The sequence below is a fragment of the Gambusia affinis genome, linkage group LG17 (genome assembly GCF_019740435.1).
Source record: "Gambusia affinis linkage group LG17, SWU_Gaff_1.0, whole genome shotgun sequence".
Classification (NCBI taxonomy): domain Eukaryota; kingdom Metazoa; phylum Chordata; class Actinopteri; order Cyprinodontiformes; family Poeciliidae; genus Gambusia; species Gambusia affinis.
In genome coordinates, this window is record NC_057884.1 from 15,983,443 (window position 1) to 16,009,763 (window position 26,321).

The 26,321-nt window shown below is 37.3% G+C and overlaps 2 protein-coding genes across 5 annotated transcripts in view; one reads left to right on the top strand and one right to left on the bottom strand.

The window, feature by feature from the left end:
* Positions 1-3,324, top strand: part of nsmfa (NMDA receptor synaptonuclear signaling and neuronal migration factor a) — a 40,025-nt gene extending 36,701 nt beyond the window's left edge. For all 4 annotated transcript variants that reach the window (XM_044095767.1, XM_044095769.1, XM_044095768.1 and 1 more), the window contains 2 exons: positions 277-352; positions 1,559-3,324. In XM_044095767.1, coding sequence (XP_043951702.1) covers positions 277-352; positions 1,559-1,656 — 174 coding nt within the window. In that variant the 3' untranslated portion in view covers positions 1,657-3,324. The remainder of the gene's footprint in view (positions 1-276; positions 353-1,558) is intronic.
* Positions 3,325-9,161: 5,837 nt separating this feature from the next.
* LOC122819178 (calcium/calmodulin-dependent protein kinase kinase 2) lies at positions 9,162-25,579 on the bottom strand. Its single transcript, XM_044095680.1, has 17 exons — positions 25,275-25,579; positions 21,060-21,337; positions 20,623-20,964; positions 19,459-19,506; positions 18,564-18,617; positions 16,642-16,693; positions 16,396-16,529; positions 16,007-16,043; positions 15,805-15,826; positions 15,595-15,683; positions 14,765-14,964; positions 14,568-14,621; positions 14,387-14,460; positions 14,189-14,276; positions 13,043-13,174; positions 12,771-12,874; positions 9,162-11,318 (listed from the first exon to the last, which is right to left on the bottom strand). Exons 2-17 carry the CDS (start codon positions 21,273-21,275, stop codon positions 11,246-11,248), a joined length of 1,719 nt encoding a protein of 572 aa, XP_043951615.1. The 5' UTR covers positions 21,276-21,337; positions 25,275-25,579; the 3' UTR covers positions 9,162-11,245.
* Between the last annotated feature and the right edge of the window lie 742 nt (positions 25,580-26,321).

Genomic DNA, 26,321 nt, shown 5'->3' on the forward strand with positions numbered 1-26,321 from the left:
TTGTCCATGTATTCATATATTGTATTACCTTTTATGACATGGAGTTGTCCTTAAAAGAGGTGGTAATATGAAAGCCAGGCGTAAAGGAGCAAAATATGCAACACCCTTGCATATTTTGTCTTTTTTGTACCCTGCGCAGAAACAGTTTTATCTGTTAGACAGTAACGAGCTGAATTTATGGGTTTATGCTTGGTGTGTGCCGCTGAACACGCTGGCTCCCTTGTTACAAGAGAAGCTGGATTAATTGCCGCTCGCTTTCTTATCTGTGCCCAACAGCTGTTCCAGAAACTGAAGAATCTGATGAGGCCATATTCTGTTGAGTTTGAATCACCGCTGGAGCTGTCTGCACAAGGTAGGTCCAGGAACACACCCTAGCACTTTTACACGGCCACTCACACACATACAGACACATTCACGTAGTACATCCAACACTTACAGTATTATTCACACACATGCCATCTGTCCAGCACTGACAGATAAGGAGGATTTACAAAACAGATGTTCTCCTTTTATTTACTGTGTTTTCATTTCAAATCAAATCAAATCTTAATGAATAACGATTCACTCTTCACTCTGCATGCTTTTGTTTCACGTTTTTCTTTTGGAAAGTTTCTATTCCCTTTAGATGCAATGCGAAAAAGATCCATGTTCTGTTAAAAGTATACTTTTCATTCATCGACCACGATGATACCTTGAACAGGAATCATTTTTAAAAAGTTAAATAAACATTTTGGCAAAAAATATTATTTCATTTCAATCTCAAGCCAGCCCCTACTTGAATAGAGTAGCCAATCTTGAGAGAGAAAAAAAAAACTGAAAAAAATGAATAAATTCACAAAATGGTTGTCAATCAAATGTGTATCTCCAGCTAAAAAAAGAGACTATCACAGATTTTTATAGACATCTTGACAAATTGCAAAATAACTGCAACATACGATCTCTGACTTTCTGTCTTCACTGATGAAGATTCACTTAACTCAGCATGCCAAACACTAATGTATCAAAAAAGGAAAACAATGACATTGCTCAAACAAAATTAATTCTGCAGTAGCAGATGATACATTTTTCGCCCTCCTTCCAAATACAGAGGCAACACTAAATATATTTCACATACAAAGACAAGACAAAACTTTTTTTTAGCCATTTTGTGATACCAGAATCATTTATATTCACTAAATGCTGTTCTGTTCCAACATGGACTGAGAGACCACAATGCAAAGAAGAAGCTATAACTCCAAAAGCAACATAAAAAGCCAGATTACAGGTTGCAGATTTACTCAGTTAAAAAGAGCATTTTTATTGGACATATGTTCTGTGATCTGATGAAACTAGAACTGAAGCATTTTGCCATAATGGCTGACATAGCGTTTGGAGGTGAAAGGGGTAAGCTGGCATCAGTAGTATGATTGTGGCAGCCTCATGTTATGTTGGTGTTTAATGTAATCCAGATCATAAACTCAAAAACTATGTAAGCTTTGTTTCTTGTAATATTTTTTTCTAAAAATAAATAAATGTAAGTAACCTTTTTAAATTTTCTCGTCGTCATTTATCATTCAAGGCAAAGAAATGATCGAGATGTACTTCGATTTTCGCCTTTACCGCCTTTGGAAGACGCGCCAACACTCTAAACTCTTGGACTACGAGGACCTTTTGTGACAAAGACATGCTGACAAAGAGTGCAGCGGTAGCCCAACAGTGCCAGGAGGACACTGTTAAAACTGATGATTCAGTGGCAGAACATATCTTAATTGTCAAGTTGGGGCCGACAGCTTAAAAAAATTAAAAGTCGTACTTGCTTGAATGCTGGTGAAGGCTGGAAGTGGAGGAAAAGCAGCAGCAGGACAATGTAGAACGACGGAGGGAATGAGGATAAAATGAGGATAAACCCCAACAAAGCTGAACTATCCATATCAAACCTGTCAAAACCTTTTTTTTTCTTTATCACTTGAGTTTCAAAAATATAAACTGATGATTAAAAGTGTATACATATACAGTTTTTGTCACACTGTTGTTGCAATGCCATGCTTTCTGGGGGCAATGTGCTTCAGAAGAATTGCTGTAACTCATCCTGTCTCAATGTGGTTCTGTGTTTTGACCTCTCAGACTGCCCCCTGAGACACATCGGTAACGTTAAAGTGTGTATAGTTCACATAAATATATTAGTATAGCCTTAGTCATGCAAATAATACTCTATATTGGATCATCGTTTATTTTTGAAGTGCATTGTTGTGCAGTTTCATATGGAAATACTTTGAAATAACTCAGGTTTTTGCCATGAATTTAATTAATCTGTCTATTCTATGATGACATTGTAATATTCAACGCCATTGCTTTGAATGAATGTATTATCTCTCCAGATTTGTGGGAATATGAATGTTTTGTGAGGGATAAAAAGGTTTTGAGTGTGTTTTTCATTTAAAGTAAGTGTGCATTTTCTCTTAAATCTCCTTTAAGCAAAAAGAATAATTGCCAGCATTGCCATAAATATCCCTTTGTCATGTCTATTCAAAAAGGATGACAGTCCAGCGTGACTCATGATGTCAAAGGATGTAACAGCCATCCAAGGGCTCCTACAACTGAAGAGGAGTTTCCCTGATGATCAAACCTTGTTCTTTTGCAGCGGGATCAGTCCTAACAATAGAAGCAGCTCCTTTTTTTCTGCTAAAAATACTCTTGCTGAACTTAGGAAGAGCCAAACGAGCCTCCAGCACCTCTAGCTTTAAAGACCAGAGTTTTCTGAAATGGAGAAGTCTACCAGAGTATGATGCTGCGAGCATTTATATGACCTCACTGATGGGTGTCAACTTATTTAAAAAGACCAGAAATGTGCACTGTGAGACAAGTCGAACAATTCCAGCTGTTTCAGACAGACTAACAATGATGTAATCCACACAGATGCAGTCATACTTGCTAGTGCATAGACCAAAATACATTTAGAGACAAAGTTAGAAGGGCACAGGTACCACAACCTATTTATAATTCAGCTGGTGTGCTTGTCATGAGCACAACTGCGAATGGAAACATAGTTCTGATATCCGCTGTGGCTCAGGGGGAAGATTTCTGAGGGAAATAACACAGATGTCATCTCAGCAATGGCTTTAGACTTCAAATTTATTCGGATTCGTTTGTCACAACACTGGTTGAGTGGACATGTGTGAGAGCTTATCGGCAGCATGTAAAGAATGAAATTGCTGCCGTGTTCCAGAGCAGAAAGTAAAGGTCGATTAATTCAAGATGGTAAATTAGGAGTTAAACCAATTAAAAGGCACCTAAAATTTTAGATGTTGGAGCGATATCATCCAACACAATATAAAGGAAGCTGCCCTTTTTATTTGTCAGTGAAAATTATTAGAATTTAATTATTGTCTTTGATATATATATATATATATATATATATATATATATATATATATATATATATATATATATATATATCCAAATTCAACTTTTATTGCAGTTACAAAATCTTTCGAAACTTTTCAGTGTGAGAACATTATTCAATGGCTGGGTGAGGGGTGGGAGGTATTTGGGACCTATGTGAGATGCTATTAATAATCTCCTATAGCATTTCATATTATTGAAGCAAATAGTGAGGGGAATCTTAATGGAAGATGGTCCAGGTTTATGTTGATAAATGTGATAATTTTTCTTTTCCTCTTTTCCCATTTAGAGGTTTGTTGGGAATTATTATTTCGATGTTTCACACCCTGGTTAAACATGATCAAATCCAGTACTGGAGTTTTTAGGTTTTTTTCATTCTAGAGATTACGTTACTGCAATAAAAGATGGATTTATATTAAGGCTTTTTATACATCTTCAACAGGTGAGCCAGTAACTTTTGCAAATGCTGCTTTTAATTTCAAAGGAAATGTTAGTTTTAGATTGAAAATATGAAAAATTTTCTATAAGAGCTTTGAATAAAGCTTCAAGCCCTGGGGTAAATCCTTAAATCCCTATGAATCTTTTTTATCTTCGAATTCTAGTAGAGTGCAATGTAGAAATATAAAATTCTTGTATTTTAGTTAAAAAACAAACAAATCAAATCCCTAAAGTGACCATTAGCTGCCTTGATTTTTAAAAGTAAGGTCTTGGGTATTGACAAAACCAAATTGGGATTCTGCCTTTTTTGCTTTGCTTGCTGGGTGAGAGGGAACATTTACTGCCAAAATGTTTTAAACAATGTTTAATTCAAGGTGTTTAAAAGGCCACAGTGCAAAACTAATCCAATCACAGCAGTTCCACAACAACCACCAAGATCTGTTAGGCTGCAAAGAGCAAGAAAGTAACATTTAAATAAGTGTTTGCAGACAAGAAGTGGGTGGAGAAAGTGAGTAGGGGTTAAGTGGCCATAGCTTTGAATGACACACAGAAGAAAATGCTGTCGATATTTCTGTTATAATTCTTTCCTACTTGTTCTGTTGTCAATATATGAGGATTTGTTAAAGTTTGATGTGATTAACCTTTTTTTGAGAAAAAAAAACTCTAAATGATATTTTTCTTATTATTTCTGATGTATTTGCTGTGTCTGACATTGCAGTTCTAGCCTGTTTTTCTGGAATAGCCAAGTGCTCTCGTCTCTTCTCTCTTTCTCTCTCAGCCTGAGTCACGCAATATGTTTTCACTACAGATTTAAAATTCAGCAGTTACACAACCTGTCATCTCACAGAGCCATTTTAATTCCAGCAAAAGCACTGTGCTGCCAAATTCTCCAAGAAGTCGCCCTAAACAGCTGCTGGGTTTTAATGGGATTATTTTTCAGAGCTTTCACCCTGGCATAATTTTCCGCTTCAGAAACACGGCAGCCACGGGTTATTTCAGTCAAAAAAAAAAAAAGTGCCACAGGATAAAAATAATCTATTATCTGTCCTGAGGAAAAATGTCTTACTCATTTAGGATTCTGTTAAATTTATTTGAGAGGATAAGGAGAGGGGCATCGTGACTCAGGAGTTTTAGAGAGATTACTTTTTGTTTCTATCATTAGCAAGAAAAAAAATGAAGGAGATTCACTGGAAATCTAATTAAAGATTCTTATGAGTTTATTGTCCTGTTGTTTGCTTTTTTTATTAGTCACAGAGAGCCATCCACACTTTCTGGCACCTCTGGTGAAGATGTACAGTATAAAAAGCATCAAGACAAATTCTTCTTTATTTAAAAGAAATCTGACAAAATTTTTTAACTTATTCACTGGGGAGAAAAAAAAAAGCACGTAAAGAAATGATGGTTTTTTTAAAACACAACCCTAGATAGACAGGAGTATAAGCTCTGTATTTTCCTTTTTAATGACCAGTAAATATCAACAATTAGATATGCTATCAATTGTATGTTATAGGAAAATAGCTATCTACCTAAACTTGTCCATATGTTCAGCCTGAGCAATACATGTCATAAAAACTCAAAAACTTGACCAACAAAAAAAAAAGGCTGGATATCTATAATTGCTTTGCCATGAGGTACAATGATGATTGATAACAGACATAAAAGAAAATATGCCTTTCATAATTACCTGGGTTCATTTGTGGTCACTTAGTCTCCATAACAACCACTGGAGTCAGCATGCCAACTGGTTGTGTGGGGTAATGTCACAAAAACAAAAAAAACTTGAGTTCCAGTCATCATGACGTAATTGAAATACCAGGAGATTTTATATAAAACTATGGTGGACACCACCAGAAAACTAAAAACAGGTTCTGGTGGAATATTTTAGTGGATGTTACTGAACATCCAAAACATGTGGCCAACTCAACACAACAGGATATCAATGAGTTTTTGGTGGTGTATTTCCAGTCCAGGAGGGCCAGTATCCTGCATCTGTTACATGTATTCCCCCTCAAGTGGGCTGCTGATTCAAGTGGGATCCAGACTTGAAAATGCAGAACAGCAAATTGGGGTTTCTGTCATGTATTGTACTTCAGACTTAACCTAAATGCAAGTCACACAATTTAACTAATCTGCAAAAAGTATTTTTGTGCTTACAAAAACTGTAGGTTTTTAGATGCATAAAGCAAAAACATATTTACAGAAACAGATGTTGAACTCTTTTCAAGAGTAATATATTCTAATAAAACAAAAAAATAGGTATAATATATAAATGCAGTGATGCATGATGTCCAGCTTAGTGGACCGCTGATTATTATCAATTCCCAGCACCACACAATTATTTATCAAAGTGCGATATTTCACTTATTTTAGACTTTTAATTCAGTTTTGTCAGCGGTGCCTAGATGTGTTGTATTTAAGAGGTCAAAGAGCAAAGTGAAAAGTGGAAATGAAAGAGAAATCAACAATATTTGCAGCTCCTTAATTTTAGAAACAAGCACCAAATAATCTGCAAATCTAAAAGACTGACTTGTGGAGAAATCATATTTTAAACCAGGTTTTATAGAAGCTGTAGGCATCACAGCTATCCTTCTCCTAATGCTATTGTCTACTTTGCAAACTAAAAGGGGAAAATGCTCCTGGACCTGCATAAAAGAGAAGTATATTAACTCCAGGAATGTGTAAATGCACACATTAAAGAGTTAAGAAATAGAGGTTTGTAATACAGAGCACTCAGACAAACTAAACAAGTGTGTTTGATTTATGAAAAGCAGTGGAGACAAGTTTGAAAGGTAAGTCTGATATAAAGCAAAAAAGGAAAAACAATGGAGAGAATTAGTGTTTACGTCAGTCTTGGATTCTGCATTGACAGAATGTGAAATAGCATTTTCAATCGAACTTTAACAAAAATAATACATAAACAAGATTTTAAGTTCTACTTGCATTTTTACAGGATGATGATTAAAATTTTTGTTTACTACTTCACTTTTTTCCCCCATTTCTTTTTTTTTTTATTCCCCCAACCTTCCAACTGGAAAACAATTAAGCGAGTCAGGAGAGTAAAGGGTTTGATTCTGTTACTATCAGCGTTTCTCAGTTGCTGATGTGCAGTTTCCAGCTTCCTCATGTGCCCCAGTGGGGGAAATTTACGCACAGTGCAGTTCAGAACCTGAAGCTGTCTCTGTACTGGTTTTGAACAGCGCCTTATATGGTGAACATTAGCACACATTATGCTGTAGTCAGCAAAAGACGACAGGTGCCAGCCACACAACTTGTTTAAATGGTGCTTAAGCTCAGCCTTTTAATAGGTTCCCGATTTTTTATGTCAGTTTGTGAGATATATACTCTGATCAGGCATAACATTAAGACCACGTACCTAACAGTGTGCTGGTATCTTCCTCTCAGCCAAAACAGCCTTTACTCATCAAGGTGTGGAGTCCACTAGATGGCTGAAGGTGAAGATGTTTGCAGAACCTTTACGTCTTTTAGACAGTAAACTGAGGCCTCCATGTATCCATAAATCATCCCTGAACTCTTTTTACATTATAGCAAAGAGTATTATCTGACTGAAAGCCATCAATGAATATTACTGAACTTATGCGTTTATTTATTTAATATCAATTATTGTTATATAACCCCCAACACAAGTAGGGCAGTTTTTTCTTTATCATCCCATTCAGCACAAAGTATAAGTGTGATGTAACTGGGCTGATAAGAAATCTGCATAAAACAAAGCATAAAGAGACTCTTCCACTCTCAACTTTCAACTTTTGTCTCTCCATAAACTCTCCTGTTTGGAGCTTTAAAGTCGACCTTCTAAATTCTTAGCCTGTGGATTTTAAATCAATGTAATAAGAATATGACATTTTTTATACTTGAAAGTCAAGTATTTTCAAGTGTCAGCTCTTAAGATCAAGACGTATTGGTAATTTCCATTTACACCTGGATGTCATAATTTCTCACCTTCCACAAAATTCATAATTTCTCCCACATACTTATAAGTCAGCGACAGTGGTAGATATGTGAATGTAATAGGGTAGAAAATGACTGTGAATTACTTTTTAGACAGGTTGCTAAAAGATGTTGGCCAGGCAACTGAGCACAACAATACGGAAATCCTGTGATGTCATTCCTTTATACGAGTTTAGATTTCCAAGGTGTTTGAAAAGAATTAAAGTCCTAAAAATCTGTTCAGGAAGAGAAAGATTATATTTACTGAGAAACTAAATATACTAGTGTGCAGTAGAATAACAGCTGGAAATGGAACCTTATGCATAAGGAGTTTATCACAGAGCAATCCAAGTGTTGCTTTGAATGATTTGGTCTTTTAAAATCATCGAATAAATAATTAGCATTATAAAAAGTGCCTTATCTTATTCCTTACATCATCTGAGCTACCTTGTTTTATACATCAAGAGGTCTGGAACGCAGCCAGTTTGGACTCTGTGACCTCGCCGCCTCCTGTGTGAATGTTAGAGAGCTCTGCCAGGGATGAGAGATTGAAATCTCCTGGAAGGAGGCATTTGTGTCTGCTGAATGTTCCCAGGATCACATTTCTGGCCGCTTAATGCCAGCTCCCATTGACAAAAGCAATAAATTAGGTCACTTTAAAAATTAAACTTAAACATTTTAAACATGAAGCTTTAATGTGTGTCAGCTGTAAACAAAACTCCCAAAGATTAAACTATCAGCTAATTTTAAAAATAAACAAAGTTTTGAAGATATAATTTCACTTTTTTTTTGTATGAAACAGACACATTTAAGAGTTAGTCTGCCATGTTCAGAAATTTAGTAAACAGCGCAAACCTGTGGCCAACTATAGGAACTGTGAGTCTGCAGTGGGATTATTGAAGCAAAACATGGCCAGGAATTTTACAGAAAGGCAGTGATTGTTTATTTAAATAATGAACAGTTTGAGTTTTGTTAGGGTTTTTTGTGGTGTCTGACTTCTTATGGGACAAAATTAGAGTGGTTCAACACACTGGCATGTGTTTTTACTTTATATAACAAGTTCAACAGCTCTTTAAAAATAAAATTTACGCACAATAAGAAGAATTTTTGTTTCAGCAATTTCCGCTGTGTGTTTTGTGTTTTATATCATAGGAAATTTTAAAATTTGGGATTTGTGTTTATGTGTTTTGCTCTTAATTTTAAAAGCATAACTTAAACTTTGACTGAAAACCTGTTTGGCATTACAACAGGACACGTACCTCTCTGACCACATATTTCTCACGATTAGTTGAAATACACTCCTGATAGGCATCAATATATAGTGATGTATTTGAACTGTTTCCAGGATATGATAGTGACATAGCAGGAACTTCAAAGAACCACAAAAACAAGAATTGGGTGCACGAGTTTGAATTTATTGTGAATTTATTTTCGTTAAAACTGAATTAAAATTAAACATAAAGGCTCAGTGTATACATACAAATACTCTTATTAGATTAATCCTTCCCTACAACATGGCACTATGACCATGTGCTTTTTGAAGCCATAAAAAGAAGCTTATGCAGTAATTATGAATATTTGATCATTTTTCGAGGCCGAAATTGGAGAGTTAATTTAAATTGCTTAATTTCCTTCCTTGAACCTTAATTATCCCTGTTACAAAAACACACTTTCAAGCTAGACTCATTTGTATGATTTTATATATATATATATATATATATATATAACATTTCAAATGCATCTGTGAGACCAAATGTATGACATTCATCTGCATCATGAATCTTCCAAAACTTATCACCCAAATTATAGCTTCTGAGCGTGCTCAACAAGGTGTACTGCTGCACCATAAAGACGTTTAATGTGCATAGTACGAGTCTTAAAAACCAACATACATTTCAGAGAAACATGCAGGTACAAGTACAAAAAAAGTCCTTCCCTTTTCTTATACATTCAACACAGAAGTGCTGAACTAAAACGTCTGGAAGCATTAAATGTTAGCAATAATCCATGTTAACTAGACACACATTCAGTCATTTTATCTACAACATGAAATGTTCGGGAAAAAAAATACAGAACGGATGAAAAGGTAAAAAAATGGAAAAAACTTAGGACATTTGTAACTGATCTCAGAAATTAAATTCTGCTTCTTTCCAGAGTGACTGATGTTTCTGACCAAACACGTCAAAAGATATGACATGCATAGATCTGTAAAAAGTCTGAATATCGGCACTATGCTTCCATTCTAACTTTATGGCAGCAGCCAGCTTTTATAGGTCAACAATAAGAACAAGAAATTGTTTGTCATTTACTTTGCAAACCTGTGCAATTATTTAAACGGTCTCTGTCTTTAAATAACATAAATCCAGTCAGACAAAACAAACAAACAAACAAAAAAAAACTAGAAGATTCCTTTTTGATTTGAGGTTCTGTTGTCATCAAGTAAATCCTGAAACAGAATGCTGCAGGAACGTGTAAAACCCCGCCTTTACAGCGGATTGAAATATTTAAGGAAACAACAACTTTTCTGCTCTTCTCACATGCAGATTTTAATATTCAGCTTACTGCAGCTCACTGAGCTTTAAAATTGAGTGTAAACACCTAAAACAGAAACTCTTCACTTCACATGTCTGAAAGTACAAGTTTTAGCATATATAAAGGTCCTTTTTTCCTCCTATGCAATCCAAATGCAGTGATGACAAATGTGAACGTTCACACAGCACTACATTAACCATTTTAAATCATTTAAAGCTTTCTATTAATTGCAATACACGTCAAACTTAAAGTCTGGGAATTAAGATAAATATCTTGTAAAAATAAATGCATGCATTCAATGAAGTAAACATGTTTTAGCGTCCCTTTTTCCTTATTTGGTAAACTGTACAGTCTCTTAAATATTTAACAAAACTGGGCACTGCCACTCTACCATACTCTGAACATCGACAATCTTTGTCTGGAGGCATTCTCTGCCAAAGAGAAGGCCAGTTGTGATGGTGAACTCCCATCCAAACATCCCCCTTTTATTCTCTCAGCACAGTACACCTGAAGATCTTATCAAGTAAAAACAAGGGGGGGATCTAGGGAATAGACTACATTAAAAACCTGAAACTGGACCATTGAAGCCTGAGACGAGGCATGCTGAGACTATAAATGCATGCAAGAGAGGATGTGTAAGTTGAAGGAAAGGATGCAATATTTCAAGGTTTTACGGGGGTCAACCCCCTGGGCGGTTCACATACAACAGTCACAAACCCCCACCACCTCAAAGGTAAGCTGTACAAGAAGAGAAAAGATAACCAACGTCACAAAATCATCACCAGAGTCCTGAAGATCATAAGTTCGTCCCTTCTTTTAAAAGTCTTTGCATCCAACGTAAAAAGTTAAAGTCCATAAGCGTTGACGGTCAGTTTAAGAGTAAAGGGGTGTCGTGTTGTGCAGTTACAGGCAGGAAGATATCAGTGTGCATATAAAGCCATATCTATCAGGAAAGAGCCTTGTCTTCTCCTACATAGGGAAGGTCCATGCTTCTCACTCCGTCTGCACTCTCTTTTTTCCTGAGTGAAAACAACCGAGACTCAGCACCAGTGGCATTGCAATGAAACAATGTTGATCTCAAACAATAACAGGAACAATTTTGAAGCACTGCTCTACCAGAGTACAAAAATAAAAGCGCAAACCTTATCTGTTAGTGGTTTCAAAGTGTTTTCATCAAGCATTAGAGTATTTATTACATTTGTTCTTTGATACTTTAGAAATTAGATGATTACCTGCTTACAGGTGAGGATTTCAAACTGAGGGTTAAGTGTTTCAGTGTTTAAATGAACTGTCTTTATTTTTTTCCACAGGAAGTGATTCTACCAAAATGATTCTGTGTTTAGCTTCTTCTCTTTGTTTGATCAAGTCATTGACAGAGCTATTTTTACCATTTCCTCTCCTTGTTTGTCTTTCCAAAGAACAACTCTTAGCTGGTTGACTCCGTTTAGCCGTGTCTCTTTCCTGGATGAGGCTGTATTTGCAAATAACCATAAGCCCCAAAGAACTACTTTTGGCTTGATGCTGTTTGTTTAGACTGTGTCTTCTTTTAAATCTCCCAGTTTGTCAGGGCCATCCTGGGTGTCAAACAGGGTTCTTTTTAAATGAACTGGTGTGTTTTTCCCAATCTTCGCACCAACTCTACGGAACAGCAATATCAAGAAATGAACGAGAATAAAACATGAGGACAGAGTGCCACTTGACCCTAATTTGTACTTCATTTCCAAGATCCATTGACTCAATCTATTGCAATGTTCATCCATATATAGTTATTCTCTCTGACTTTTATTTCTTCTTATATAGATAGAAGGAACGGAGTGTTATTTGCAAAGCCACATAGAATGTGGAATGTGAAGGTTTTTTTGTCTTTTTTACTCAAATCTACAATTCTATATTTATGTAATTTACTATCAGAAATGTAAATGTTACTATCCAAAAATAAAAAATAAAAGAATCAACGTTACGCACAATTAAGCTTTATCCTGCAGAGAACTTTACTCAGAGTTCTTGTGGAGGATGGTAGTGCATGGACACAGCATCCATCATACCATGCTATTATCTCAGTATCCTAACAGATGCCACCATCTTCATTTAATAATACTGTAAACAAGCATTTGACAAACCTAATCAGCTGATTGCTGATCTGATTAAAACCAGCGGTGCTGGAACACAGCATTTAAACGCAGGATTTATTCTCACCACCTGACGATATTAAAAGACAGACCGCACTTTTCAGAGCTGACTTAGAAATGGTGTTTCATGGATTTAGTGAAAAACATGGGCAGCTCTAGGCAGCACTCTGACCTAGAGCTGCCCTCTAATAAAACAGAAAAAGTCATTCTTCATTATTAAAACATGAAACACACTAAGCGAGAAAGCACAATTATGAAAAAAAGTTGTGGACTCCCAACACAACTTAATGATACAACTGTTGTCATTGTATCATTAGGTTGGCCTGTAAACAATAAACTCACGTAAATGTTTGTGCTGGAGCAGACAAACCGCTGCGATCCTCCTTTCGGCTCAAGTCGAAGGGATTCCCAAAGGAGCGCTTCCTTAACATGGTTCTCACCAAAATCTGTCAAATGTCGGAAGTTTATGCTAAAAGCTAAGATTAATGTTACATTAATTTAATAGTTTTTAATGTAAATTTACCCACTTTATACCCAGATCATTAAAATCCACTTTTAAAATATAAGCTAGCTGAGATGGCATTTCCTTAATGCTCATTAACAGAGAAACTCACCACTGTAGTCAGACTTGGGATGTGTTTAACAGAATTCTCTACTTCTTCCTCAGTGACCTCAATCAGCAAACAGCAGTTGTCATCCTCAGGAGGAAGAGGCTCGGCACCATGCTTCGTCACCCACGGATGAGCCTGGACACAACAAACAAAAAGTTAATAGATTATACAAGAATAAATAAAAAAGTAAAGAATATGAACATGTATGCACATTTCTACAGGAAACTGTTTACTGTACCAAACAAACCTCCACATTACGATAGCATTGATCTTTCTACTGTTTGAAAAATCAAACAGTGGTCAAAGCAGAAATGCATACATTTCTAGCCGCACTTCTACATATGGAGTGATGGTGTAATCTGGTACCTGAATATTTCAGGTACCAGATTTCATGTTGTGACAATAAAACAGGAATAAAACAGAAGAAAAAACTAAAGAATAGCATAAGCTAACCAGAGCTGCTTAGCCCTCTTAGCAAAGGAAGAGGTCATAGGGTCCTCAGAAGTTCCAATGCCCCCCAATAATGCCTGATTTTTTTACTTTTTTTTTAATGTCTGACGGTGTTGAAACTTGGAACAAATTTCAATTGAGTTGGAAAATATATAAAAATGATTTTTAATTCAACTTATTGATACTTTTATAAGCCCTGCAACAGACTGGCGACCTGCCCAGGGTGAACCCCGCCTCTCGCCCAGAACATAGCTGGAGATAAACACCAGCAACCCTCCTGACCCCATTAAGGACAAGGGTGTTAGAAAATGGATGGGTGGATGGATGGATACTTTTATAATATTTATTAATACTAATACTATTAATACTAATATAATATGTTATATTAGTATTCCTTAATTATTTTAAACTACTATAATGTATTGAGTTCTGATCCAGGACAAGGGATTTTAAAGACACCATCCACCTACTACAATGTTTAAAATAAAAAATATTCAGCAAACACCAGGAAAACATACATTGTTGTGCTCACCTGGCCCAGGTTAGTTTAGTAAGATATTTGAAAAATGTTTCTTTTGCGTATATTTTATTCATCTTTTGTGCTTTATCCATAGGATCTGTTTTGTCCCTCTTCTCAAGGATCACTGAGATAACTAAAGTAGCCTGTTCTCAGGTTAGGAAACTATAGAAAGTGTTCACCTTTATTTGTGCCACTGATATTCTGGCCTCTGGATTCTTGTCCAACATTTTCAACAACAAATCTTTGAGGCCATCCGATATGTTTGCACTGTTGGCACAAGAAAAACAGTAATGCAAAGCTTCAGAACAAACAGCAGCAAGTGAGTGGAAAAACAACACATGTTTTTTGAGATACATAAAGCACCCATTAAAACATACCATTCTGGTATCACCACAGGCTGGGTTTTGATTTTTTGATGTAGACTAAGAATGCGCTCATCCATGAAAGGACACTGTGGAGACAATTAATATGCATAGTTTTTTTTTTAATGGAACACCACCATTTGGAACAAGTTTTAAAGAGACAAGCAGCCTCTTTTTTTGATGTAGACACACTCACCACTCCAAAGACGAAGCAGTAAAGTGTTACTCCCATAGCCCAGACATCCAATGCCTTTAAAAAGAAAAATAAGAAATACCTTAAAGCCATGTCAACTAATAAAACAGAAAAAATTTATCTGAAACACCATCAGTATTGTATTGCATTACTGACAACTGTCTCCAGGTGGCACTAGTTAGCCACAAACACTGCCTCACCTTCCCAGAGAAATTTTTTCTGGTCTCAGAAAGTGTTTCAGGAGCAAGGAAAGCAGGTGTTCCCACTGTGCTGGTGAGCAGGGCATCGGCACCTTCAAACTGGTTACTAACTCCAAAGTCTGCAATCTTGATGTGTCCATCTTCTCCCACCAACAAGTTAGAGGGTTTGATGTCTCTATGGATGATTCTCTGATAATGCACTGTTAAAACCATGAGGTGGTAAAACAAGCCAAATTATGAGAATATAAGTCTGGAACTGCTAAAGAATCTCTAGGTAAACATCATTGTTAAAAAAAAATAACAGCCATAATGTATGCTTATCGCATAAAGAAAGAATATGGAGGTGGTTGAATTTCAACTATATAACACATACTGAGAAAAGCTGTTTTTTTCTTTAGATGCGATTGGTATAAGTATTTTTGAGTCTGAGACTTAAAGCCCTCCCTTCCCTTTCATCCCAGTAATAGTCTCCTAGACAACCCTTGTGTAAAAGCTTTTCTCTGGAGCTGAAATGCATTTGCAGCCAGGAAAATTATGTGAAATGATCCTCGTGGGTGGCTGGAGTCAAGAACAGCTCACATGGAGAACTTTGTAAAGCCAGGGTAGCATCGTGAAAACAAATCTTAATGATACAGTGAGAGCATTTTAATGTCTAACCAAGACAAGAATGATTATTCACAACACCTTTTATGTCACCTAAAAATAAAAGCCATATCAGTATAGCAGGTATAATCTAACCCAGGTTAGATTATACCCTGGGTATAATCTAAAGTGATTAAATAATTGTTTCCATTAGAAGGGAAATGAATGTAGAGGCCTGAGGGACTCACAGTACTCGATTCCTCTCAGCAGATCCCTGAAGTAAAAGCGGGCCTGTTCCTCACTGAAGGGTTTATCAGTTGGCACCTCCATCACAGCCCTGAACACACACACACACACACACACACACACACATACACTCTCACTATTAGCAATCAGAAGTAATGAGATCGAGTCCATTTCAGTCGTATAGTCACTGCCATAATAGAACTGTATCTTACCCTTGCTTCACCAGCTCAAACACTGTGACGAATAACAAGGAAAAATATTACATTTGTCAGGAAACATGTTATAAAATGCAGTTTTATTACAAATGTTATCAAAATATCAAAAAGTAATATTTCCATGTGCTTTATTAGAATAAAAACCAGCTGTGTTATGTCTATTTGCAGTCTGGACAGTGACAGTTTGGCCAGAACATACCCATGTACAGATGGTCCTCACTGGGGTCATCCAAGACCTGCCATCACAGCAGGAGGGAACAAGAAATGAATGTCAATCCAAACACACACTTAAAACACACAAAATCTCATCTTTTTATTCACTTGCACTGAAAGTAGAGGATTGATTTGTGGCCTTTCCCAGACTTATACATAGCAAAGGATTTTATTTGTTTTATTTTGGGATTTCTTTAGATTGGGTCATTTTCAAAACAGGTGTTTGGATTCTTTTTCTACCTCAATAAATTAACTAATTACTTTTTGTATTTACCCATATTACCTTTCTCTGATATTAACACTAGTTTAATGATCTGCAAGATTTAATTTTGACAATAAAAACAGCACTGTAAAAGTTAACTGCAGTTTACATACCTCTACTAGTTTAACCACATTAGGATGGTCGAGTTTTTTAAGAATGGCTATCTCTTGATAAACTCGTTCCAGAGGCCCTTTATGCTGAGCTGGACCTTCGGGGACTGCTCTGGTTCCACGAGGAGGTGGTCTCCCTGATGGAGGAGAATACAAAAAATGGAGGAGCAGTAAGAGGCTAGACAAAAAAAGTAAAGTGACCTTTATCAGTTATCTACTGCAGCATTAAAGACCCTGCTTCCGACTTACGTGGAAACCCTGCCTGCCTCAGGAGTCTCTTCTTGGACAAAAGCTTCATCGCCTACACAACAGAGGGAAACAGGTTTAGATTTGGTGGAGGATAAGGAGGGAAGGAGGCGGGAGAGCCCAGTGGGCAGCGATCCAAGAAAAAAATTAACAAAGGGGCAGAGGGGAAAAAAATGGAGCTGGATACCACACAATCAGATGCTGCTTTACTGACAGCGCACCCACTCATACACCTACTGTACAAATGACAGTAGAAGCAACTACAGTAAAAAAAAAGAAAAAAAGAAAAACATCTCTTACCTTGAAAATCCTTTGTCTGATAACTAATGCTTCTGAGTAACTAAAAGAATCACTTCTACAGACTGAAAAGGGATTCTTAGAATGCACAGTATGCCTAAAGATTTCCATATAGAGAGCATTGGAATCATATTCACAATTTTTCTCATCAGGGGCAGAGCATCCTAGAAGGAAGCCTGATGGAGGCTGCAAAAGAGCAGAGACTGGTGCAGAGATTAAGCTTCTAGCATGAATGTGCTGAAATCTGGGGCTAAATAATTGGAAAACATGCACTTGCAATATTTTTGTTCAATGCTGCAACGACTGCTGCAATTAACAAAAACTTTACTTAATCTACTCATTTTTTTGTGCCACTTAAGACCAAAATCTGTACCAACTGCAGTGATCAAGTAGAAGGAGAGCTCATCCAGGTGTGAATTAGCAGATCCAAATTTGATTAACCAGCAGGGATTGATAAAATTCAAGCAGCTTCAGTGCTGCAATGACTCAGAGTCCATACCTAAATCTGTGGCAAGACTTGAAAAATTAATATTCTCAGACCCTGTTCATCTGATGAAGAGAGCAAAGCTGGTAGAGACACAACCGACCTGCAGCTGTAACTGCAGTGAAAGATGATTACATAAAGCATTGACTAAGGAGGGCTTCACACGATTCCAGATCACACTTGTCAGATAAATAACATGCATCCTTTAGTTTGCAGTTCACAATTATAGAAAACAGGAGTGGAACAGGTTGCCTGCAGGTTTCAGCAAGTCAAATTTAAGACTTCTTAAGACCTTTTTAATGCCACCTTGCATGAAAGTTAAAACCAAAAAAGCTATAAATAAAGCGGATGGTTGGGGGCTCCTGCAGTATTATGAACAAACATTGCAAAAAAAAACATGCAGTGCCAGACTTAAAAGTTGTTTTTTTCACAGAATGCACCCAGCCTCTCAACAGAAGTGAGCCAGTGGCAAAAACAAATGTCGTCCAGCCAATCGGCAATAAACTGCCTCCTACCTATGACAGATGCAAAAACGTTAGCTAGTTAGAAATGGCATATTAGCCCTCATCCTCCTCGAGTCACAATCTAAAGATGTCTACAAGAGGCTCAAACTTTTGCCAGACAGAACAGTCCCATAAAAAAAAAAAAAAACTGCATATACAAGATTAAATAGTACTGCCATAAGAAAACATAAGACTTCTGATAAACATATTTAATGCCAAATAAAAAAAAGTATTATAAATGTAAGATTTTTTTTAAGGTCTTCATTTTAAATACATGAATGTAAGACAAAGACTTCTGTTATTATATCACATGAAACCACCATATAAAATATTTACAGACTGTTAACATCTGAAAAAGCTCAAAGGGAATGAATACTTTTGGACTGGTCTTATCTAGACCCAACTAATCCAATCCACTAAGCCATTACAACAATGATATAATCACCAAATGTGAGGTGTGCTTTGTCACTTGGGAGAAAGTAGTAAAATAAAATCCCCATGACAATTTCAGTCGCTGTCATGGAGTCATTGTTATGAAGAGTAAATTCTGAACTTTCTCACAGATGTAGCTTATTCATAAAAATAACAGGCGTATCATTATTGTACAATTAGGATGTGGGAGTGGGCTTCAAAATACTCACATAATATGTGTTGTCATCTTCATTGTAAGCAAGCTTGACAACGCCATAAGAGCCCTGCAGAAGAGAAAACAAAAAAAAGAAAAGCTTCATACAAAATAAACAACATTAATATGTAGAAAACCCCACAAGAACAAACACACAAGCATCAACACACGAGCTGAAGTGAGTGGGCTCACGCTGAAAGAGTACCAGCTGCTTCAAAGTGAGAACAGAGAAATTCAAATCCTCTCTCCATCGCTCTTTCATTTTTGATTTCAGGCTAATTAAGGAAACTGGATCTGGTTTGTGCCATCACACCGCACCCTCCCCCCTCAACACAGGAAACTCTGTGTAGAAAGTGGGCCCAATTAGAGCCCTGTGCAGACAAATTCATACACAACAAAACAAACACAGAGAGAGGGCAGACTCCGTTCCTGCTGGGGGAGCAGATTGTAGCATGGAGAGGAAGCAAATGGCTCATCCCACAGTCCAAAGTGACAATTCCACAACAGAGGAGTCTCTCCATTGATCCTAAATGGCTTCAATCTACAGACATTACATCTATTTATAAAAATTCATAGATACTATCAACCTGCTCAACAATACTAACAATCTAAACCATTTATACACACACATCGACTCCCTCGCACCAACCCCTATCCACTAAGCTTTGCAAAATCCTTAGAGAGCCTATTTATACCAGCCTCTCATCCATCTTCCAACTCTCTCATAGCCCGGTGGTTTACACAGAGTTTGGAAAATGAGGACAGCCGGGAGAGAGCATATCAGAAGCTGTTACTGCACGTCCTCGGTGATGTGCGTTTACTTGACAGACATGCAGTAGGCGGAGGGGAGAAGGGAAATGGAAGAGTCGGTGAAAGAGAGCAATCAGCGAGTGAGTGGTCTCGGATGGTACCTTTCCAATCTCATCCTTCAGTTTGTACTGGTTGAGCTGAACGCAGTCCTGGAGGAGGGAGGGAAGAAGGGAAGGAAAGGAAGAAAAATGAATATTTGTGATTCTCTTCAGAAAGCAAAAAGCAAACATATTTAATCACTTTTTTCCCCCTTTATATCAGGAAAACTTAAGTCGTTCGGGCAAAATGCCCCACTCACATTTAGGTATTTTATTATAAAAAGACTTATATGGATATATGTGTTTCTGAAATATAAATCCTTCACAAATATTACTTTTGATACGACAAAATCTGATCCTACTGTATCAAAAGCCTTTGCTGGATGTAGAACAGAACGAAACATTACCCACAGCAACTTCTACCACAGCTATCAGCTACTTTTACTGAGTCTATAAAATCTTACCTGTGCTTCCACAGCTTGATCTTAACCAGTGCTGCTGCTTTTAACAAGAAATGTACATGTAATTCTGAATACTTGTAGTTAATTTTAATATCGTGGTACACTAGCAGATGTTAAAGAGGAGCACCTCAGAGAGTTACTCTGTGTCAGCATTAGTTTGCCCATTCATGTGTAATGCTTCACTAAAGCCTCAGGAGAGTACAGTAAGTCAGGGTGCAGAGAAAACAGATACTGTATTCATCTTTACTATTGTGGTGCTTATCACCTCGAATTTACTGATTTTCAATGAATTCTTCATCACCTGATCAGTGAGGAACTATTAAACAAATAGGATGAGGATATTCACCTGCATAAATATTACCTTAAGTAATCTGCTGAATAAACTGTGAATCTGGAAATATTTTAGTATCACAGTTCAAAAACAATCTGAGACTGGGTCCATCAATTATCCATCCGCGTGATCATCCATCCGTCCGTCCGTCCGTCCATCCATCCTTTGGTCATTTGACCATCCATACTCTGTTTTTACAGGTTTTGTTTTAATGCCGGCCTGCCGAGTTACCTCTAGTAAATCCATACTGAACCTATATTTAGATTTGGGACTGGGAACTCTGGTATCAAATTTTTATCAAATTTTATAAACCTTGTAGTATAATATCAGTACAATTATGATATAGATGACTTTTTAATAAATAAATAAATGACAATCTACTAATGAAGATGGTTTGAAAATTTAACTGATGTCAGTCTGGAAGGGGTATCTTACCTGGAGATCTATGATGGAAACGCTGTGGGACTCCACAGTGGGTCGACGGGGCAGGCGTGGAGAGGAGTGGGGCGATGTGATGGGAGAGTAAGGTAACGACGGGTAAATATAACGCCCGTTAAGTCCAGGGGAACTGCAGGGTGAGGTGGCAGTGTGTGAGCGTTCTTGCAGAGAGAGTTTCCGGTCAGACAAACTCAATCTGCCCCGTTGCTCTTGGCTTTCAGGCAGCAGAACATCGGGCCGACCAACTGTATGGGACAGCAGGTCGCAGGATGGAGTCCGGAAAGGTGCTCCTGCTGAGGAAGCTGGCTCCGGTGTCTCAGAGCTGTCCATTTCTTCCACCTAACATAACATGTTGGTTTTTATTTATCTTTTTTTTTTTTTTATGTATAAGCTTATTGTTTTTGAAAGACATAAATCAGTATGTTCCAGCTCACCTCCTCCTCTCCAGGTGGTTGACTTGGTTCATACTCTGTCACCACAATGAGGGACTCCATGGGGTCTGGGGACGGTGTCTCAGAGTGCACGTTTAAAGGCGGGGCAGGACAGCTGCACAGCAGATCAGGGAGAGATTGCTGCACTGACGGTGCATGACTGCCGCAGGACGCCGGAGACTCAGCAGAGGGCCAAGGAGTTACATGACAAGGAAACATGGTGCCTCTTCACACAACTAGACAACTCCTCCATCAGACTGCATCCTCAAGGAGAACTGTGCCTAAGAAAAAGAATTTGCACAAAATAAAAGGATGTTACTCTTGTTGTTATAGGATTTATACAGATTCCTAACTCCCTAAGTTATGTATTCTGTTTTTGATTTTTGTGATCAATGGGCAACTTAAATATTTTATATCAAACAACCAGAATAAACAAACACAAAAAAAATGGTTTTAAATGATGATTCTATATATTGAGAGAAAAACTTATCCAAACCAACCTCGTCCTGCTTTACTGAGAAACACGGTCATTTACGTAAAAAAAAAAAACTATCTAAACTGACTGACATGACAGAAGTAGAACTTTTTGGAACGTTTGCTACACCTGGTGTAAAATTATTCCAATATTTCAGAAAGAACATCATAGCAAGGGCTGCACAGTGGCGCAGTTGGTAGAGCTGTTGCCTTGCAACAAGAAGGTCTTGGGTTCGATTCCCGGCCCGGGGTCTTTCTGCATGGAGTTTGCATGTTCTCCCTGTGCATGGTGGGTTCTCTCCGGGTTCTCCGGCTTCCTCCCACAGTCCACAAACATGACTGTCAGGTTAATTGGTCTCTCTAAATTCTCCCTAGGTGTGAGTGTGTGTGTGTGTGTAGGTGTCCTGTCTGTTTTCTGTGTTGCCCTGCGACAGACTGGCGACCTGTCCAGGGTGAACCCCGCCTCTCCCCTGGAGCGCAGCTGGAGATAGACACCAGCAACCCTCCCGACCCCATTAGGGACGAAGGGTGTTCAGAAAATGGATGGATGGATGGACATCATAGCAACAATCATTGTGATGGCCTGAGGCCGCCAGACTGTTCATTCATGATTAAAAACCCTCCAGTGAAGCTGAATTAAAACAATTCTCTGAAAAAGAGGACTAAGCATCTCTTGATGGCTGTTGCTGCCAAAAGCACCAAAATACTGATTATCTAATATAGATTTGACAAATCTTTCTCTTTCATAAAATGAAATAATTGCAAATATTGGATTTTGTATTTGTTTTCTGGTTTACAATTATAAATGACAGAAAAATGACAAACTGTAGTGGTCTGGCTTTTGCTTTGAAGGTAAGTTCGATGCAGCTTCCATTAAAAGCAAAATAAATTTTGGCAGACCTAAAATGGTCCATTTTTTTCTGCAAACATGGATAGAGTTGACAGTTAAATTTTCAGTCTTGCATTTTGCGTTATTTGCAATCTGGAAAAAGTTATAAAAATGAAATAATAGTTTTCAACCATTTCCAGACTCCTGACTGATTCAACAAATTGTTATTGCACTATCATTGTGACCAATAGGCACATAGTGAAGAGGTGCCTAGACCAGAGACTCAGACCTGCTCTCTAGGAGCCACTGATTAGACGTTTCCCCATCAAGTCCTATAGTTATTATAAAATTCAACCCATATTCTCATTTCTTGCATGTTTTTCTAATATCATGGAGTGAATAGTAAGAGTTTCCCCATTTGAAGCATGATTCCTTTGGTTTCACAGTCTCTTGTAAACTTCCCTTTTTTGAAGTGTGGCCAACCAGAAAAAGCAACTGGAAAGTGGAAGACAAACTCAGAAGTAAGAAGTATGAGATGAATTGGATGGCAGTATAGTTTATATGCAAATACATATCTCTATTAGGGACATGATATTGCATGTCCCTAATAATATTTATCTACCCACAGAGCTGAAGTATCACAAACCAGATACTTTTCACCTACAACATAACCTAAGTAGACATTTTGTTTTCATTTGAACCCTCAATAGAGTCTTGACTTTTCCCACACGCCCTATAATGTCCTAATTGATTCATCTGAACACTTCTAGATGCACCAATTTCAGCTCTGGTAAGCAGATACAAAGTGGTGCATCTGAAGGAGCAAGATTGGAGTACGCTTTTGATGTCAGTTATACAACATGATTAATTATTATCTCTACAGCATTTAATGAGGACCGTGTTTTTTATTTTGTTGCATAATTTAAGACCACAATTTCTGTCTCCAAGTCCACTCATGATTTTTATACGCTCATTATCCAAGGAATGATGAGAAGAGAAAAGCAGAGAAGGAAGAAAAATCTACATATTTTTTGTTGAATTGTTTTTAAGAGGATTGTGGTCATGGAAGCACAATAAACTGATGTAGACGAGGACAAATAAAGCTATGAGGTAAACATAACAGTGTGTGAGCTAGCCGAGAGTTAAATGAGGATGATATGTGGGCGAGACGCCCACTTAAGGTGCCATCGGAATAAGATTAGATTCAAGTCCTGTAAAACACCAGCAGATGCTGTAAAGCTCCAGATGCTGTACTTAGCCTTTTAGACCCAAAGTCACATGAGTTGACCTGGACAATCTGGGCATGAGGGGAGAGGAAAGCAGGACTTATCATAGAATGTGGGGTGGGGGGGGGTATGTAGTGAATTAATTATGACATAGATGTGGTCCTGCAGACATACCAGTACAACACACAGCCATCTGGAGCAGTGGAGCATCCCAAGCTTCATTAAGTGATACACAGGGCAACAGTCAGCGGTGTGTGGAGTCATGCAGGAGATAAGCTGCAGTAAATGCAAGAAAGGATCGCCTAGATTAACTTAAGTGCAGCATTATCACACGGCTGAGAACAGAGCTAGTCATTTATCCCTTAACCTGCTACAAGAGCACCAAGTTTTTAATGCAATACAAATATTTGATGTCAAATATTTAAGGATTTTTAATTATCGCAATATAAATGTATTGATTTCCAAACTATTCAGAAGTGAGTTGTTAGAATAAAGCCGATTGTGAACAGTTTAAATGCCACACACTATGGGTGTGAGGTCACTTGCAAGAGAGATTGTACATTTTATATGAATTCATGTCTTTTTATCAGCAACATCCTATGTAAAACTAGGAACATACTATTGATAGCAGTTCATTAACATGTTTTAGTATTCAACCATAAGATTTAGAATTTAGATTTAGAAATAATTTAACATGTGAAATATACTTACATTTAACCTAAATGATGTATATTTTACCAAATGTTTCTAAATATTTCCTGTCATATCTCACTTCGGTTAGCTCAATTGTGGAAAATTTTGAAATACTTTGACCTATATAAAAATTTGTCACACAATAATAATATATCTAGTGGGATTTGGAATCATGATGCTTTTATTCTGCTTGTGGGAAAAGAAATAAAGATAAAGATAACTTCTAGAAAGTAAGACTAAAGTGTAATGGTTTTCTATCCAGCTGACAATGCAGGATAAAGGCTGTGGATAGAAGGTGTCAAATAGCTACAAACAACGGCAAAGAAATTATAGTCCCTGCCTCATTAGTCTGCTTTCGCTTTCCATTCTTGAGTGATGGCATAGACCGGTTACTGGCATCAAGTTGCTTTTTCAAACCAAAAGAGTTCGACACTAGTCTGCCCCTAAAATAAACCTAAATGGAAATATAGCTTGATGATGACAACATTTGGGATAGAATGTTATGCAACTTTAGATTCTCATTATAACTAATGTTACATAATATAGTAGGCACAGATACTTCAGTTTAGACTGTTGACAGGCTGAAAACGTGCAATTTTAAAAACTCCGACTGCAAACATAAACAAATGAGATGCCAATTATGAGCAGTTTTCAATTAAATGTCTCGCGTTTCTGGTGATATATAAGCGAACTTGCATTAATAATGCAACTTGTTAAATAGATTTTAAAGATCAATATGCCAATTGGGTCTTTGCTGCCAAAATTTAAACAAATGTTACGGTTGTTTAGAGCACCAGCGAGCGAACTCCTCTCTAAAGCTCAAAGTCAAGCGGCTCGGCTAACGTTAGCAGCTGCTTCAGATGTCAACATACAGATGTTGCTGTAACGGGCGTCAATGATGATAGTGACGATTCTAGCGATTAAAGAAGCTTCCACTCGATAGCAAAGCCTTTGAATCAATCAAAAACATACAATCTGATGTTATTTGAGTCTTACCTCTCCGTGCAACTGAGGGCGTAGAATCAGAAATGTGAGGTTCCTTCTTCCAGCTGAGGTGTTACAGTAGCTGCTGCCAGCTAGCTAGCTCTGAGAGAGACGGGAAACGTAGCAGACTGACAGCCGATGTTGTGATGGAGCGGTCGACAGCGCAAGTCCAGAGCTTCACACGAAGGGAAGACTGACAGCGTGCATTTATTTACATAACGTTGAGAAATGCAATCACAGAAATGGGATTCATAGGCAGAAGCAGTGTATTCTGCCCCTCATTGTTTTCATTTTTCTCACTTCAGGAAAATACTTCATGGTTCTTAATTTCTGATTTAGACAGCACGGCCAACACCGCCTCCTGTTGACGAGCTGGAGAATGGCACTCGTTGGCAATGTATTTTTAACCTACCATAAATTTAAATGCACTCTGATGAATACACAATTAATTTCACTCCGTCAAAGCCACAATATACTGAACATTTATGTTTCAACAGATCAAATAATTTTGGCTACCTTAATGTTTTGGAGCAATCTTGCTCAAATTAAAGTAGTCTTTTAATTGATGCTTGTCTGTATTAACATTTTTAGAGGATTCATCATATCAATAGGACTTTTTATGTACGTAATGTTATGAACTTCAGTTTTCTTTGAATTTGACATCATTAATCAACACAAATTAGCAGATATAATTTTGCAGTGGAAGGAAAGAATTTGTTATATATATATATGTATATATATATATAATCTGCATTTGTATTTCTCCCCTTTTACTGTTATAACCTTAAATGAGATGCAGTACATCCTTTGGAGGCAACATAAGTAAGCATAGTTCATACCAGTGTAATGTTATTCTGATTAAAATAATATTTCTGTGAAGCTACAGAAGTATTTCAGATCGGCTAAGAAGATTTAGCCAATCTGATGACTGTACCCGAGTCGTTGATTTTATCCACAATTTGACAGCTGAAATTCTTAGTTTGCTGTTGTGTTTACATGGTAATTTTAGCTTTTCAAATGTTAAATATAAATGAAAGCAGTTCTCACCAAAATATCAAG